At 39.0% G+C, this 18,250-nt stretch overlaps 1 protein-coding gene across 1 annotated transcript in view; it reads right to left on the reverse strand.

Annotated features, from left to right (window-relative positions):
• The window catches only part of LOC148775050 (complement factor H-related protein 4-like), a 77,206-nt gene extending 63,844 nt beyond the window's left edge, over positions 1 to 13,362 (reverse strand). Inside the window, exons 1-2 of the mRNA XM_088845166.1 lie at positions 13,305 to 13,362; positions 7,171 to 7,365 (exon numbers count right to left, since the gene is read on the reverse strand). Of these exons, the coding sequence (XP_088701292.1) occupies positions 7,171 to 7,365; positions 13,305 to 13,362 (253 nt within the window). The remainder of the gene's footprint in view (positions 1 to 7,170; positions 7,366 to 13,304) is intronic.
• Positions 13,363 to 18,250: the final 4,888 nt, after the last annotated feature.

Raw genomic sequence — 18,250 nt, forward strand, 5'->3', positions numbered from 1 at the left:
TGCTGTATGACTCAGGGAACTCAGACCAGAGCTCAGTAACAACCTAGAAAGTTGGGATGGGCAGGGAGCTGGGAGGGATGTTCATGTGGGAGAGGACATGGGTAAATCTATGGCTGATTCCTGTTGATGTTTGGTAGAACCCAACATAAGTCTGTCAAGCAATCATCCTTCAATTAATAACAAATAAATATGAAATAAACAACCTCCCACCCCTGAAATTCCATATGCCAAGGGACCCAGGAGGAGACTCGCTCATGCACGCATGAGGTAAAAGGCAGACAGATATCTGTCTTGACTCTGATGCCTACAGTGGCTCATGAACCACCTCAATTATCTCTCAGCTGCACTCCAGGAGTCCTGGAAAACCTATCTTAAAAAAATAGTGCATGGAGCTAAGTCCTTCTGTGGAAGTCCAGGTTTTCACAGGAGGACTTCTGTCTGCTTCATTCACACACCCTACTACCCTGTGGCCAGATCCCTGTGGTTACAACTGACTCAGAGGGAAGTGCAACCTTTGACAGACCACCAATGAGCATGCACAGAAATGTGGCTTAAATCTGTGACCCAGTACAGCAGCACAAGATTAAGAGGTAGTGCTACTTTGGGGGAAACAGAGGACAGGCTGTCAGTACCATTTCTGGTGCACTAATGTATCTAGACAAGACATGAAGCACAGAAATTCTGGCATAACAGGGATGAGAAGTGTCAGCAGGTGCCACTATAGAAGATCTGAGAGAGCTGCAGAGTCTCTAGCTGGGTTGAAGGAAGTTGTCTCTCACCCAAAGGAGACTGGTACTTTAATTAGGAAAGCAGCACCACAAAAATTAAGGAACATCAACTCAAAGTATCATGACAGCAAGAAAGTATAAAAATCTTCACATCTGAAGATTGGAGATCTGTGATTTATCCAGTGAAGAATTCAAAATACCTGTTTTAAATAACTCAGTGTGCTACAGAAACTACAGTAAGATAGTTGAACAAAAGCAGGAAAACAAATAAACGAAAAACAATGAACAAAGCAAGCAGTTTAATAAAAATGTACAAATCATAAAAAAACAGAAACTCTGGTGCTGAAGGATCCAAGAATGAAATGAAAAAATTCACTGAAGTATCTCATCCACAGATGAAAAGAGCAGACGAATCTGTGAGATAGATGACATATCAACGTTATCCTCTCAAGGGAGATTAAAAACAAAACAGAAACCTTTATAACAAAACAATGAAAAAGGACAAAGGAAGGCTACATGATCTATGCTGCATTCTCAACAGAACCAATTTGCAAATTATTGAGTTCCAGGAGGAGAAAAGGAGATGAGGCAAAAAGCATATTTAAGGAGTAATGTCTGAGTACTTCCCAAATCAAGGATGCTATTTGAATATCTAAGTTCAGGAAGCTTCAGTTCAGTTCAGTTCAGTCACTCAGTCGTGTCTGACTCTCCCTGACCCCATGAATCACAGCACGCCAGGCCTCCCTGTCCATCACCAAATCCCGGAGTTCACTCAAACTCATGTCCACAGAGTCGGTGATGCCATCCAGCCATCTCATTCTCTGTCGTCCCCTTCTCCTCCCGCCCCCAACCTTTCCCAGCATCAGAGTCTTTTCCAGTGAGTCAACTCATCGCATGAGGTGGCCAAAGTATTGCAGTTTCAGCTTTAGCATGCTGCTGCTAAGTCACTTCAGTCATGTCCAACTCTGTGTGACCCCATAGACAGAAGCCCACCAGGTTCCCCCGTCCCAGGGATTCTCCAGGCAAGAACACTGGAGTGGGTTGCCATTTCCTTCTCCAATGTGTGAAAGTGAAAAGGGAAAGTGAAGTCGCTCAGTCATGTCTGACTCGTAGCGACCCCATGGACTGCAGCCTACCAGGCTCCTCCGTCCATGGGATTTTCTAGGCAAGAGTACTGGAGTGGCTTGCCATTGCCTTCTCCGCTTTAGCATACAGGTGACCAAATCAAATCAAATCAAATCACTTAAAAAATCCTCTACAACACACGTTATTATAAAGTTGCAAAAATCAGAGAAAAGTTGAGAAGCCTTCAAGCAGCAGGAAGAAAAAACAAACTAACAAAACAAAAACCTTGGAATTTACTAGTTCAGTTCAGTTAAGTTCAGTCACTCAGTCGTGTCCGACTGTTTGTGACTCCATGAACTACAGCACGCCAGGCCTCTCTGTCCATCACAAACTCCCGGAGTTTTACTCAAGCTCATGTCCATTGAGTCAGTGATATGGTCCAACCATCTCATCCTCTGTCGTCCCTTTCTCCTCCTGCCCTCAAACTTTCCCAACATCAGGGTCTTTTCAAATGAGTCATCTCTTTGCATCAGGTGGCCAAAGTATTAGAATTTCAGCTTCAACATCAGTCCTTCCAATGAACACCCAGGACTGATTTCCTTTAGGATGGACTGGTTGGATCTCCTTGCAGTCCAAGGGACTCTCAAGAGTCTTCTCCAACACCACAGTTCAAAAGCATCAGTTCTTCAGCACTCAGCTTTCTTTATAGTCCAACTCTCACATCCATACATGACCACTGGACAAACCATAGCCTTGACTAGATGGACCTTTGTTCACAAAGTAATATCTGTGCTTTTTAATATGCTGTCTAGGTTGGTCATAAATTTAATCACAGGAGTAAGCATATTTTAATTTCATGGCTGCAATCACCATCTGCAGTGATCTTGAAGCCCCCAAAAATAAAGTCAGCCACTGTGTCCACCATTTCCCCATCTGTTTGTCATGAAGTGATGGGACTAGATGCCATGCTTTTAGTTTTCTGAATGTTGAGCTTTAAGCCAACTTTTTCACTCTCCTCTTTCACTTTCATCAAGAGGCTCTTTAGTTATTCATTTTCTGCCATAAGGGTGGTGTCATCTGCATATCTGATATTGATATTTCTCCCGGCAATCTTGATTCCACCTTGTGCTTCATCCAGCCAGCGTTCCTCATTATGTACTCTGCATATAAGTTAAATAAGCAGGGTGACAATATACAGCCTTGGCGTACTCCGTTTCCTATTTGGAACCAGTCTGTTGTTCCATGTCCAGTTCTAACTGTTGCTTTTCCTGACATGGAATTTGCTAAGGAGCCTTCATTTGGATCTAAGAATATTTTTCAGCAGAAACCTAGTTGGCCAGGAGAAAGTGGGATGATATATTTCAATTGTTGAAAGAGAAAATTGCCAAAGAAGAATATTTGAAAATATCATTCAGAAAAGAAAAGAAGATAAAGACTTCACCAGACCAAATAATACTGAGAAAATTGAACACAGGTAGATCTTCCTTGGGGAGGGCATGGCAACACACTCCAGTATTCTTACCTGTAGAAACTCATGGACAGAGGAGCCTGGTGGGCTGCCGCCCATAGGGTGGCAGAGTCAGACAGAACTGAGGTGACTGAGCAGGCACACAGACCTTCCTTAATGAAACACTAAAAGGAATTATTCAAGCTAAAGTAAAAGAATGCTAATTAATTCCATGAAAATACGTAGTACACTGGTAAATTTAAGTGCACATTCACATTCAGAACATTATAGTACTTTGATATGGAATGTTGAACACGTAACTATTTAAGAGTTACAGTGCAAGAATATAAAAGTAACTATAGCTACAATCATTTTTAAATTAAGTACACACTATAAAAAGAAGCAAATCATGATATCAAAAAGATAAAACTGAGAAGGGCAAAAGGAAGGAGATTTAATATGTGGTTGAAAGAGGAGAGTGAAAAGGTTGGCTTGAAGCTCAACATTCAGAAAACAAAGATCATGGCATCTGGTCCCATCACTTCATGGGAAATAGATGGAAAAACAGTGGAAACAGTGTCAGACTTTATTTTTTTGGGCTCCAAAATCACTGCAGACTCTGATTGCAGCCATGAAATGAAAAGACGCTTGCTCCTTGGAAGGAAAGTTATGACCAGCCTAGATAGCATATTAAAAAGCAGAGACATTACTTTGCCAACCAAGGTCCGTCTAGTCAAGGTAATGGTTTTTCCCGTGGTCATGTATGGATGTGAGAGTTGGACTGTGAAGAAAGCTGATCGCCGAAGAATCGATGCTTTTGAACTGTGGTGCTGGAGAAGACTCTTGAGAGTCCCTTATACTGCAAGGAGATCCAACCAGTCCATTCTAAAGGAGATCATTCCTGGATTTTCATTGGAGGGTCTGAGGCTAAAGCTGAAACTGCAATACTTTGGCCACCTCATGTGACGAGTTGACTCACTGGAAAAGACTCTGATGCTGGGAAAGGTTGTGGGCGGGAGGAGAAGGGGACGACCGAGAATGAGATGGCTGGATGGCATCACCGACTCTGTGGACATGAGTTTGAGTGAACTCCGGGAGTTGGTGATGGACAGGGAGGCCTGGCGTGCTGTGATTCATGGGGTCGCGGAGAGTCGGACACGACTGAGCAACTAAACTGAACTGAACTGAACTGATGTTCATATATCATCAGCATAAAACACACTGCTCTGTCTGAAAGATGCTTTACGTAAATCTCATGGTAAATGAAGCAGGAATCCATACTAGATTCACAAATGCTAAAGAGAAGTTTATTAAATGCATATTACTATAACAAAACTATAGTAGTATTGTTATACTACTATAACAAAAATCATGAATTCACAAAGGTAAGCAGTCAGAGGAGGAAAGGAATTAGGGAACAGTAAAACATCTTGTTACAAAAGATAGTATTAATACATCCTTATCTATCGATAATTACACTAAATATAAAGGAATGCATGAGTGCATGCTGAGTCACCAGAGTTGTGGCGGACTCTTTGAGACTCAATGGACTGTAGCCCTCCAGGCTCCTCTGTCCAGGGGTTTCCCAGGCAAGAATACTGGAGTAGGTTGCCATTTCCTTCTCCACTGTTTTCTTCTAACTCAATGAAACTCTTAAGCAATGATTTTGAATTACTTGTCAGATCATCCATATCCATTATTTGGGGACAGTAACTGAAAAACTATTGTGTTTCTCTGTTAACATTTTAGTCCTTTGATGTCTGTGTCCCTTGAACTCTCACTCTGCTGTGTTTGCATTTAAAGAAGCAGTCACACCCTCCAGTCTTTACAGACTGACTTGGGGAGGGAAGTACACTGTCACATTGATAGAGATTTTGAGATTTTTCAGACCTTTTTTAAGGATACACCTGTCCCATGTACTCAGTTCCTCCTAGGAGAGAATTTTGAAGCTTGTAAGCTTCTATCAACACAGCAAGACAGTCTCTGTGCCGACAGTTTCCTGGCTGCTTCCCTGGGGCAATGCAAATGCTCACATTCGTGTGTTTTCTCACAGACCCACGGGGACAGGTTGGCTTCTAGATGTCCCACAGGCCATCTGTAAAGGTTTAGATGCCACTGTGGGGACCTACACAGGGAGCTGGCCGTGGGGAGAGAGATGTGGATGAGATGAGGGGCCCGACCAGAAGCACGGTGTCTGCAATGGTTTGGGGCTCCCTGGTGGGGTTGACACGTGGTCAGGAGGACCCCTGTACCTTGAAGAATCCTAGCCCTGGAGGTTGTGCTCCTGGCCTCTCCCCACCCCCCAGCCATGCAGGTGACCCCAGTGTCCTGGATAAGGGGAGAGAGAAGTGCGCTGGAAGTGAGGATGCCGCCCTTGCTCACACGATCTTATTTTCCCCACAGGTAAAATCCTGTGCTGAAGGGTCTGTCTTGGCCCTAAGCAGTGCCACTTCAGGGGCAAAATGAGACTACTGCTCTAACCCTCAGCGATATGTCCGGTCTTGAATCTTTGTGCTCTAGCAGCATGCTGTCGTTTCTCTGCTGGACTCCTGGACCCTCACAAAGATACTCTTGTCCACAAATGATGGTCAAAGTCTGCGTTTATATCAGGAGAGACTGAGACTCCTGCCATCTTTCTGACCTCACTCTGTTATTACAGGTTTCTTCTTTGTGGATCTTTTCCTATTTTCTTGAGCAATGTCTACCAATAGGTACATGTACTTTGTTATATACTTATCAAGAAGTCCAATGCCATTCTCCCAAATCATCCCACCCTCGCCCTCTCCCAGAGTCCAAAAGACTGTTCTATACATCTGTGTCTCTTTTGCTGTCTCGTATACAAGGTTATCAATACCATCTTTCTAAATGCCATATATATATGCGTTAGTATACTATATTGGTATTTTTCTTTCTGGCTTACTTCATTCTGTATAATAGGAAGGATGGCATCGAAACATGTATATTATCATATGTGAAACAAATCGCCAGTCCAGATTCGATGTGTGGTACAAAATGCTTGTGGCTGGTGCACTGGGATGAACCAGAGGGGTGGTATGGGGAGGGAGGTGGGAGGGGTGTTCAAATGTGGAACACATGTACACCCAGGGCGGATTCATGTCAATGTATGGCAAAACCAATACAATATTGTAAAGTAATTAGCTTCCAATTAAAAACAAAAGTCCATAGGTACACTCACAGACACTTGTAAACAATAAAATTAAATAGGTCCTTTGGCAAAACAAAAGGTTGATACAAACATTTTGCAGTGGATAATACAGCTGAGTCTTACAAAATTATGAACGCACTGGGATCTCAGCCCTGTTTACTCACTGACACGGATGCATCTGGGAGGAGGAGACCAGCCATTCTCTGTGCAGGTCATTGTGTTCTGATTATTTTGAAGACTGTAGCCATGATAGCAGCGAACTCTTACAGTTTCATCCTGTAAAACTTTTTTTTCAAGACGTGGGGTGTGTCCATTTTCCAAATTATTGAAAATACATTCTCCTAAGGATCATAAAAATCATACGATAGAAAAAAACATAAATTTGTTAAAATAGAACATTAAAGATTAACCTTATAGAATTTAAATGTGAATGCACTAATATTCAAATATAACACATAACAATAAAAATGAAAGCTACTACCACGTTTGTTACAAATGAAAATCAACATTCCATATTATTTTTCTTTAGCTTATGATTAAAATATGTGTAAATGATGCAGATATTCTTATAAAGTCTCTGTATCTCTCACAGGATGTACATGAAGAGCCTCTAGTAAAGGGAAGGTCTATTTGGATGTTTTGCTCATAGAACTCATCCCTTGGCTTACTGTTGTTACACGACACTTAACTGTACTCACTTGTATACTTCTGTCTCTTCACTCTTTCAAAGATTTATGCATATAGAATTAAAGAGGTTTACTTACTGAGGCATGGTTCTTCTGGAGACCATCCTTCTTCTGTGCAAGTCAGGTGGTCCCAGGTACGTTGTGAAGGAGGCACAAAATACGGATCACAGTAATAGACAAACTGCTGATTCACACGTGCTGGAAAGTATCCTTTGTTTGAATCATACAGCCATCCATGTTTTATTACTGGATAATTACAAGGTTTCCCTTGGACTAAAAATAGTAAAAATAATGCTTTACTTCATTATACATTCAGATAAGAAATTAACATTACCTCTATGAATTATATTCTTGTTCAGGTAATTATACTCACTGCATTATGGTTTCTAGGAAAAGAAAAGTTATAGAAATTTCAGGTGATTGAAGTATGTAAAGAGGTCCTTGATAATGAAGGTCAAATTATGTCTTGTGAGTCATATTACATAAAATTTGTATGTGGATTCTCTTGGTAGAAAACTATGCAGACTTATTAAATGAATTCTCCTTAAGTACAGAAGTCCTAACCATGGTTGACTAAATTAGCATCTTAGTCAAGAGACGAAAGTACAAATTTTATCTTGTGGCTCTTCTGCCTTCTTTTTCTTTCTTTTCTATTCTCATCAGAAACTAGAATCCTGACATTTCTTCTCAGACCAAGTCAGTGTAGAAAGAAAACACTGTTTTGTTTTGTTTTTTTTTCCAATTGACATTCATTGCTTTAATTTTCTGTTTATTGGAAACATGTGATATATAGAGAGAACCACAATAATTTTCACGGATCCAATCACACAGAAAAGTAACACTATTGTGTATCACTCAAACTAGATATTAGGCATCTTTCCCCTTGCTTGTCTAATCAGAAAAATGAACAATCAATAATTCTTAATTTCCAAATGGTTAAGATGAAGGGAAACCCTTGAATGCTTGTGTCTAATTTTAATTGGAGAATGATGCATTTTTCAGTATTTCTTACAAATATTTTAAATGAGGTATAACATAATTACAATTTATTATCATTATTTATTCAGGAATTTTTACATATATGCTTAATAAGTGAATTATAAACTTTGAATCTTTACATATCTTAATCCCTTTAACAAAGACTTGCCAATTATACCCTCTCATGGCATATAGTCTGCATCTCTCATCACTAATAGATTTCCAACACTTTTCTGAAGCTTCTCCACAATTTTTAATTTGAAATGTTTATTTAGTTTGATTCCTCTTAAGTAACAGTCTAGGTTTCTTCCCACTACTTTATGGAGATTAGAATAATTTCTCTTCATCCTTGAATTTTATAAATTTCACCATGTATGTCAAGATATGTGTATTTAACAATAATTCCATTTTGGGCAAGCTTGAGTGTTTGTATTTTCAGAAGTCAAGTGAAAAGAAATCAACTAACTTTGTCATTACATTGTAGAGGAGAGATTTGAGTCCTGATTATCTGAGTTCAGATCTAATACAGTTATTCGCCTCATTTTGATGCTTCACAGAACATGAATCAGTAAACTAATCCACTGAGACTCACTTCTAAAAGGTACACAAAGAGGGCATAATTAAAAGTAAACATCATTACTATCACTGGCCTGAGCTATTTTCCTCCTCTCTTTTATTTGGTCACATGTAAATCTGTATTTGTCTCTCTAACCAGGTAATTTATTGAAGCACATACAATAGTCCACTATGGTCAGAGTGGCACTGACTTTGTCAGTCCTCAGAACAAACTCATTCTCCTCTAACACTTCTATCAATACAAGTTCTGGTCTCATGAGCAGGCTTGGCTGTCCATCATAGTGTTGGCTCAGATTGGTCTCAAAATTGATAAAAAGTATTCACTAAGTTTTAAAAGTGTTTCTAGTCTTTCTGTATTTGTCAGCTTATTCCTATGATCCAGGCCCAGTATCTTACAATTATCACAGCTAAATATCACGTTATTAAGCCCAACCTCACACATGGGTGTCTTTCTGAGTGATGCATCTGTCCTAATGCAGGTTCACTTTCAGTACCTCAGCATCATTCCAGGCACATCTCCTTTGCTCTATTAGACTGGTTGATGATACAAAGCAGCAATGGAACAGGCCTGAGAACAAAATCCTGCATCTGAGAATCAGCTTATTCAAATCATGGATATCTGATAAACTGTTTAACTGGCCAAATTCCTCATCTTGACCACAAGAACTCTACAAGGTCCCTAGTGGGACAACTTTGCTGTGATATAAATACATTTGGGTTGATCTGCCATTTTCATAGGGCTTCTCCTATGGCTCAGAGGGTAGAGAATCTGCCTGTAATGCAGAAGACACAGGAGATGTAGGTTTGATCCCTGGGTCAATCATACTCCCTTGCAGAGGAAGTGGCAACCCACTCCAGGATTCTTGCCTGGAGAATTCCAGGGACAGAGGAACCTGGAAGGCTATAGTCCAAAGGGTCACAAAGAGTTGGACATGATTGAGGGACTAAGCACACAGCACAATTTTCATAAATCCATCTTAAACAAGATTAAATATCTTTAGTATAATTCTTATATAGATTTAAATCTGTTTAATACTGCTAACACTTTCATTTTAAAAGAAATTATGCTTCGAAAAATCATTTTAGATTTATGCTTGCAATTACTGTTAAGGTCATTGACCTGTTTTATAAAGTTACAGTTTTCTTTCATGGAATAACCAGTTTAAGTATGCCAAAATTTTACTATGTGCTGTTAGAAAAAAGAATATTGTTACTTTAGAGGCTGGAAAGAGGTTGAGGAGTAAAGGAAGCATCCCCAGAAAATACTCTGCTCAGTTGACCTGACATTTTTCTATATGTGATGGTTTTAGGAAAGTCCACAATGCCTTCCACACTCCTCTCTCCAAACAATAGAGCTTGAGTCCTCTCTGCTGAGTGTGCAGGACTTAGTGACCATTTCTCATGATTACACATGACTGACGTGACAGTGTGACAAACTCATACCTGGTGTGGAGGCTTCCTCCTCCCTGTCTGGGGTCACTGGCCCTGAGGAAAGCTAGCTGTCTCTCAAGTAAGCTGCAGAGATGCCCACGTGATCAGGTGCTGAGGCCTCCCCCAAAAGCCAAGAGAATGAGCCAACTTGGAAGCAAAGCCTCCAGCCCAGCTGAACGTCCAGGTGACAGCATCCCAGGCCATTACCCAGTTGTCACCCAAACAGAGTGACTCAGAACTAGCCAGCAAAGCCTTTTCTTTATTCCTGACCCACAGGAGCTCTAAGAGTATGGAGGTGTGTTGTCGTAAGCCAATATGTTTTCTGGAAAATCTGTTAATTGGGGCTATGTATCTAATACAATGGTCATCCCAGTTGGTGCTAGTGGTAAAGAAGGAACCCGCCTGCCAGTGCAGGAGACATAGTACAGGCAGGTTCGATCCTTGGGTTTGGATGATTCCCTGGAGGAGGGCATGACAACCCACTCCAGTATTCTTGCCTGGAAAATCCCATGAAGTGAGAAGCCTGGTGGGCTACAGTCGATGGGGAGGCAAAGAGTCAGACATGACTGAAGCGACTTAGCATGCAGGCACGCAGGCATCTACAATACGTGTTAGGTGATGTGAGTTTTACTTAATGGCTTGAATCTGATACTACAATTATTTACCATGCTAAAAATCTCATAAGTGCACCCATAAATTATGAAAAAACTTTGCTTAAATATTCAAACATTTAGCTTTAAGACCACTTTTGGAAAGAGTTCAGCTTTTAATGAGAAGTGTTACACTGGAATGTCTGGTGAAGAGTTGTCAAGGTTTCACATTTCTCTTTCATTTTGTGTACTCTTTCTCCTCTTGTTTGGAAATATGCCTGTAATCTTACCATCACTCATATACCTGGGAATCAGGAAAAACTGAATTAAATAACATGTCTGCCTGCTCCTCAGCAAGAATAATGGTGATGCAGCCTTTCTTATAAGTGATCTGGGGCATGAGCTGCTCTTGATTGTAACACTTAGGACTGGACAGGGAGCTTTATTGTGCTGTGAATCTTGTTCACAAAGAAAATTGCCAAATGGACTAAAATAACATGCAACAAATTATGAGATGAATAATGCAGAGTGATGCATATTCTATTCACACCTTGAATTTCACAAGGTATCATAAAACTCATTAGAGTTTTCATTACAAAAACTTGAAGACAACTGGATTATTAAAGAAAATGAAAGACAAAAACATCATAATGAACCTATAAGTTTTATATTTTGGAGTAAAATCTCTGTTTTTAATATGATTTAAAATCACTGAAGATGCTGATTGCAGCCAGAAAATTAAAAGACGCTTACTCCTTGGAAGGAAAGTTATGACCAACCTTGATAGTATATTAAAAAGCAGAGACATTACTTTGCCAACAAAGGTCCGTCTAGTCAAGGCTATGGTTATTCCCGTGGTCATGTATGGATGTGAGAGTTGGACTGTGAAGAAAGCTGATCGCCGAAGAATTGATGCTTTTGAACTGTGGTGTTGGAGAAGACTCTTGAGAGTCCCTTGGACTGCAAGGAGATCCAACCAGTCCATTCTAGAGGAGATCAATCCTGGGTGTTCATTGGAAGGACTGATGCTAAAGCTGAAACTCCAGTACTTTGGCCACCTCATGTGATGAGTTGACTCACTGGAAAAGACACTGATGCTGGGAAAGGTTGGGGGCGGGAGGAGAAGGGGATGACCGAGAATGAGATGGCTGGATGGCATCACCGACTCTGTGGACATGAGTTTGAGTGAACTCCGGGAGTTGGTGGTGGACAGGGAGGCCTGGCGTGCTGTGATTCATGGGGTCACGTAGAGCCGGACACGACTGAGCGACTGAACTGAACGGAACTGAACTGTATTACTTATATTACTACATTTATATAATTTAATTTTTGTTTTTCATTAATTTTTATTGGAGTTGTTTTATTTTTTTAAATTTATTTATTATAATTGGAGGTTAATTACTTTACATTATTGTATTGGTTTTGCCATACACTGACATGAATCTGCCCCGGGTGCTTTAAAATGTTGTGTTAGCTTTTGCTGTACATCAAAATGAATCAGTTATGTAAATATACATATATATATATATATATATATATATCCCCTTTTTATTATTTCCCTCCCATTTAGGTCACCAGACAGCATTGAGTGGAGCTGCCTATGATACACACTTATTTCTCTTTAGTTATCTATTTTCACAACAGCCAGGACATGGAATCAACCTAAATGTCCATCAACAGAACAGATGCAGAAGAAGCGGTACATATATGCAATGAAATTGTGCATTTTGCAGAGATGGGGATAGACCTAGAGACTGTCATATAGAGTGAAGCAAGTCATGAAGAGAAAAATAAATATTGTATAATATTTCTTATATACAGAATCTAGACAAATGTTCAGATGAACTTATTTGCAAAGCAAAAATAGAGATACAGGCATACAGAATGGATGTGGATACCATGGGACCCAAGGGTACAGGGGTGAATTGGGAGATTGAGTCTGACATATATACACTATTGTGTAAAAAATAGATAACTAATGAAAAGAACTTATAAGTTTAAAAATAAAAGTGACAAGTTTCTTTTAAGGTTGTCAACATTTCATTTCTCTCTGAAAATAATTCTAAATGTATTGGCACTCCACTGGAAATTAAGATTGCATTCCACATTTTGTCAAAGGAAAATATAGCTGGTACCTAAGCTGGTGTTTTAAAACTAACAGTGATGTTAATGACCTTTAATAGATTTATTAAGCTATAATCGCAATACAGTCAACTGAACATATTTAAAATGAAATTTGAACCTAGAAAAATATATTTGAACCTGTAAAATTTTAAAAACAACCATTGTTCTACAAAGTTGTCTCATATTACAAGTAAGACTCTCCTAAACATTCTGGAATTATAATCTACTTTTCTGTGATGCATTTTCTATTCACATTTTCGTCAGCACATTCACACGACCTCATAATCTACATAGAGTACCTTTTTGCACTGTGGAACTCAGATGACAGAAAAGTATTCATTTTGTTTTCCCCTTTTAGGTGAATAACTGACCATTTTTCCATTAAGGTATTCTTATGATTATCTCACAGTGCAGACTATTTTAACCAGTTTATTTGATCAAAAATACACACGAAGGAAATTAGATAGTTATATTTGGGAGGAAGCCTGAGTGTTCACATCTGTTTCAACTTACCCCGTCCATGAGCAGTGTAAAACCACAAGGTGAGAAGGACATTGATTAACAGCAACATGGTAGATTATCCTGATGGTACATTCACACAAATACTCCAGTTGCTCTGTTTAGGGTTCAAAATCTGCTTCATTTCCAGTTACCTTGTGTGACTGAATTTATGCATTACAATGAAGCTAGTTAATTAGTGCCATTTAGTAAATATCAAAGTTCAAAGTTTTGAAATGTCCCTAACTTGTTTCTGTTGGTAGTTTCAAAATAAGTTATTGTATTCATCAGCTGATATCTATGTGCACAACTTTCTGTGGCTAATAAGGACTGGTTCCAAAGTCATATATCAGTTTCTAACTTTCCATAATATATTTCAAGAGAGTAGGTGAAGTTTTACTACCCATTTGAGTCATCCATATTTTCATGGGTAAGAGAAGTGAATAGATTAAAAAAGAATTAGAGTAGAACTTAAAAACAATCATATAAATTATAGAACAAGAACAATCCCTTCATTTACATGCTATTTATGTGTGGGTTTTATGATTATCAATTTTCCCAATTTTGTTAACATATATTACATAAAGCACTGCATAAGTTTCAGGTGTATGGCCTAATGATGTAATTTACATATATCATGAAATGATTACAACAATAAGGTTTGTGAATATCCATCATCTCATTTAGATATAAAATTAAAGAAAAAAAATTGTGATGAGAACTCAGGACTTACTGCCCTAGTAACATTCATACTTAAGATACAGCAGAACTAGTCATATTAATCATGTTGTACACTACATCCTTATTACTAATCTATCTCACAGCAGGCAATTGGTACCTTTTGACTGGCTTCATCCAGTTCCCGTCTCCAGCCCTAGCCTATGATAACCACAAATGAGATCTCTTTTTCAAAGTATTTGTTCTTTTAAGTACAGTTGGCCTACAACATTGCGTTACTTTCTGTTATAGAGTGTAGTGACTCCATGCCTCTGTCCATTTCAAAATAACTGCCACAGGAAGTCTAGTTACAACCTAGCAACATTTTTTAAATTGCATAATTATTGCCTATATGCTCCACACTCAATATTTCATGTTTATGACTCATCTATTTTTCACCTGGAAGTTTATCCCCTTTACCTCTCCCCCACCAGAGGATCTGGAGTGCATCCCCTTACAAAGACACATACAGAATTGTTCATTGCAGCTTTATTCATAAATGGCAAAAATGCAAATTGTTCCATGAACATTCAGAGAGTGGATAAAACATTTGTAACATTTTCATACAATGGATTAATATTCACTAATCTAGAAAACAAAATGAAGTACTGCTATAGACAGCAGTTTGGGATAATCTCACCGCTGCTGTAAATGGAAAAATTCAAACACACTCACTAAGTACATATCTTATAATTCCATTGGTAGACATTTCAAAAGGTGGAAAACCTCTTCATGAAGGTAGTGCCTACGAGGTAAGGTGTGGTACAGAATGGGAAGAGACGCAAGAAAACCTGCTAATGTGCTGGACATTTGCTCAATTTAGTCCTGGGTAATAGTTACACAGGTATACATGTGTGTTAAAAATATTATCAATCAGATTAAGATTAACTTTAGGTGTTTAGCTATTTATATGCTTAACTTTTTTAAAAAAAATTACCGTTTTCATAATAAAACGTAAAGTTAAAAGTTACTGTTTTTTCTCAAAAGTTCATTTCTCGTTGAACCCAAACCTCCACTCCAAAAAGAAACAGTGTAGTAAAGGAATATGGAGAGACTTCAAAAGGCATGAAGGAACATTTGGGATGATGAAAATATTCTACATCTTGATTATAGAGTAGTCGTATAGATGTATTGGAGAAGGAAATGGAAACCTATCCAGTATTCTTGCCTGGGAAATACCATGGACAGAGGAGCTTGGCAGGCTACAGTCCATGGGATCGCAAGAGTTGGACACAGCCTGTAAACTAAACCAGGACATAACTATATATATTTTATAAGACTCATCATATTGCATATTTAGAATAGACAGGTTAAAAATGTCTTCTCTGTAAAGGTAATGGGAAGTTCCTCAGAGCTCTAGGTGATTAAAAGGAACGGGGAAATAGAAGGATTTCAAATTCTCCAAAGAAACTTAAAGACCAAGGCAATAATAGAAGAGCATTTTCATAAAAGTTAAGAAAAGAAAATGAAAGACAAGAGGTTTATATCCACACAACCAGAGAGCCAAATATTAAACTACATAAAATATTTTTAAATGTACAGGAACTCATAGGACACTATTGATATACAGATGCACCCCTTCCATGGCTATAGCTACATGCTCAGTCACCCAGTCGTGTCTCACTTAAGCTATCCTTTGGATTTTAGCCTGCCAGACTCCTCTGTCCATGAGATTTTCCAGGCAAGAATACAGGTGAAGATTTCCATTTCCTCCTCCGCAGAATCTTCACAACCGAGGAATCAAACTAGTGTTTCCTGTGTCTCCTGAACTGCAGGCAGACTCTTTAAACATTGAGCCATCAGAGAACTGCCTCCATGCATGTAAGGGCACCTTAAATATGGACTCTACCTTATTCCACCTGAATGAAGAGTTCGAAAGAATAGAAAGAAGAGGTAGAAAGCATCCTTAAGTGAACAATGCAAATAAATAGAGGAAAGCAATAGAATGGTAAAGACTAAATATCTTTTCAAGAAAATTAGAGATGCCAAGGGAACATTTCATGCAAAGATGGGCACTAAAGGATAGAAACAGTTTGGACCTAACAGAAGCAGAAGATACTAAGAAGTGGTGGCAGGAATACATAGAAAAACTGTACAAAGAAGGTCTTAATGTCCTGGATACCATGATGGTGTGATTGCTCACCTAGAGCCAGAAATCCTGGAGTGTGAAGTCAAGTGGGCCTTAGGAAGCATTACTACAAACAAAGCTAGTGGAGGTGATGGAGTTCCAGCTGTGCTATTTCAAATCCTAAAAGATAATGCCAATAAAGTGCTGCACTCAATATGCCAGCTAATTTGGAAAACTCAACAGAGGTCACAGGATTGGAAAAGGTCAGTTTTCTTTCTAATCTCAAAAAAGGACAATGCCAAAGAATGTTCACACTATCACATAATTACGTTCATTTCACATATTGGCAATATAATGCTCAAAATCCTTCCAGCTAAGCTTCAACAGTATGTGAACTGAACTGAGACTTCCAGATCTATCAGCTGGATTTAGAAAAGGCAGGGGAACCAGAGATCAAATTGCCAGGATCTATTGAATCATAGGTAAAGCAAGGGAATTCCAGAAAAACATATACTTCTGCTTCATTGACTACACTAAAGCCTTTGACTTTGTGGATCGCAGCAAACTGTGGAAAATTCAGGAGATGGGCATTCCAGACCACCTTGGAAACCTGTACGCAGGTCAAGAAGCAATAGTTAGAATCAGACATGGAACAATGAACCAGTTCCTAATTGGGATAGGAGTACGTCAAGGCTGTATACTGTCACCCTGTTATTTAACGTTATGTGGAGTACATCATGCAAAATGCTGGGATGGATGACTCACAAGCTTCAGTCAAGATTGCCAGATAAATATTAAGAACCTCAGATGTGCAGATGACAACACGTCTTTGCAGAAAGCAAAGATGAACTGAAGAACCTCTTGATGAAGGTGAAAGAATAGAGTGAAAAGGCTGGCTTAAAACTCAACATGAAAAAGCTAAGATTATGGCATCTGGTCCCATCACTTCATGGGAAATAGATGGAGAAACAATGGAAATAGAGACAGACTTCATTTTTCAGGATTCCAAAATCACTGACAAGAGTTATTGCAGCCTCAAAATTAAAAAAATAAATAAATAAAAAGAAGAAAAGCTATGACAAATGTAGATAGCCTTTTAAAAAGCATCACTTTGACAAAAAAGGCCTGTAGTGTCAAGCTACGGTTTTTCCAGTAATCATGTGCGGATGTGAGAGTTGGATCATAAAGGAGGCTTTGGGCCAAAGAATTGATGCTTTCGAACAGTGCTGTTCTCCTGAGAGTCCCTTGGAAAGCAATGAAATGAAATCAGTCAATCCTAAAGGAAATCCACCCTGAATATTCATTGGAAGGACTGATGCTGAGGCTGAAGCTTCAGTACTTTGGCCACCTGATGTGTGAGCTAACTCATTGGAAAAGACTCTGATGCTGGGAAAGATTGAGGGCAGGAGGAGAAGGGGTTGACAGAGGATGAAATGGTTGGTTGGCATCATTGACACAATGGATATGAGTTTGAGCAAACTCCTAGAGATAGTGAGAGACAAGAAAGCCTGGTGAGGTGCTGTCCAAGGGGTTGCAAATAGTGGGACACAAGTGACTGAACAACAAAATGAAGCTTATTCCACCAGATGGCAATGTTCAGTCTCTAAAGAAGGGTTTTGGTTTTGTTTGCTTTTTCATTATTTTGTGGACAAGGTAGGAAGGCAGGGGCCTTGAAGATTCTGAGACTCTTTTTGCTTTAACATACAATTCAAAAGATGATGAGGGAAATGGGCAATATCATGATGTTAAACGTTTTGTGTATTTTTTTCCAGAGCTGTGACTGAAATAAGTACTGGGGCATGGGTAGAGTTACAGTGTGAATTAAACATTCTGCAAAGTAGAAAGAATGTAATCAAATCATGGCAAGAGAAGGAAGAGATGAAGGGGATATAAACACTGACCACTGAGAAGTAGGTGAATGTTTAAACATCCCGCTTACAAGTGGAAGCAAGATGTCAAATAGTTGAGTATAATGAAAACAGGAATGGTGTTCTATAAAATGTACTATACAGATTTAGACATACAGAGAAGACACAAAACTTTCCGAAATAACAAAGTAAATGTAAAAGTACAAAAGGATAGAGGAGTGCATATATTTCAACATAAGATGCTATAGCAAAGTTTCCACTAAACGTAAGTCATGTCCACAAGCATGTACAGTGTGAAATTGTCTATT

The sequence above is a fragment of the Moschus berezovskii genome, chromosome 17 (assembly GCF_049115385.1).
Source record: "Moschus berezovskii isolate FMDL1 chromosome 17, NW_MosBer_1.0, whole genome shotgun sequence".
In the NCBI taxonomy this organism is placed as follows: domain Eukaryota; kingdom Metazoa; phylum Chordata; class Mammalia; order Artiodactyla; family Moschidae; genus Moschus; species Moschus berezovskii.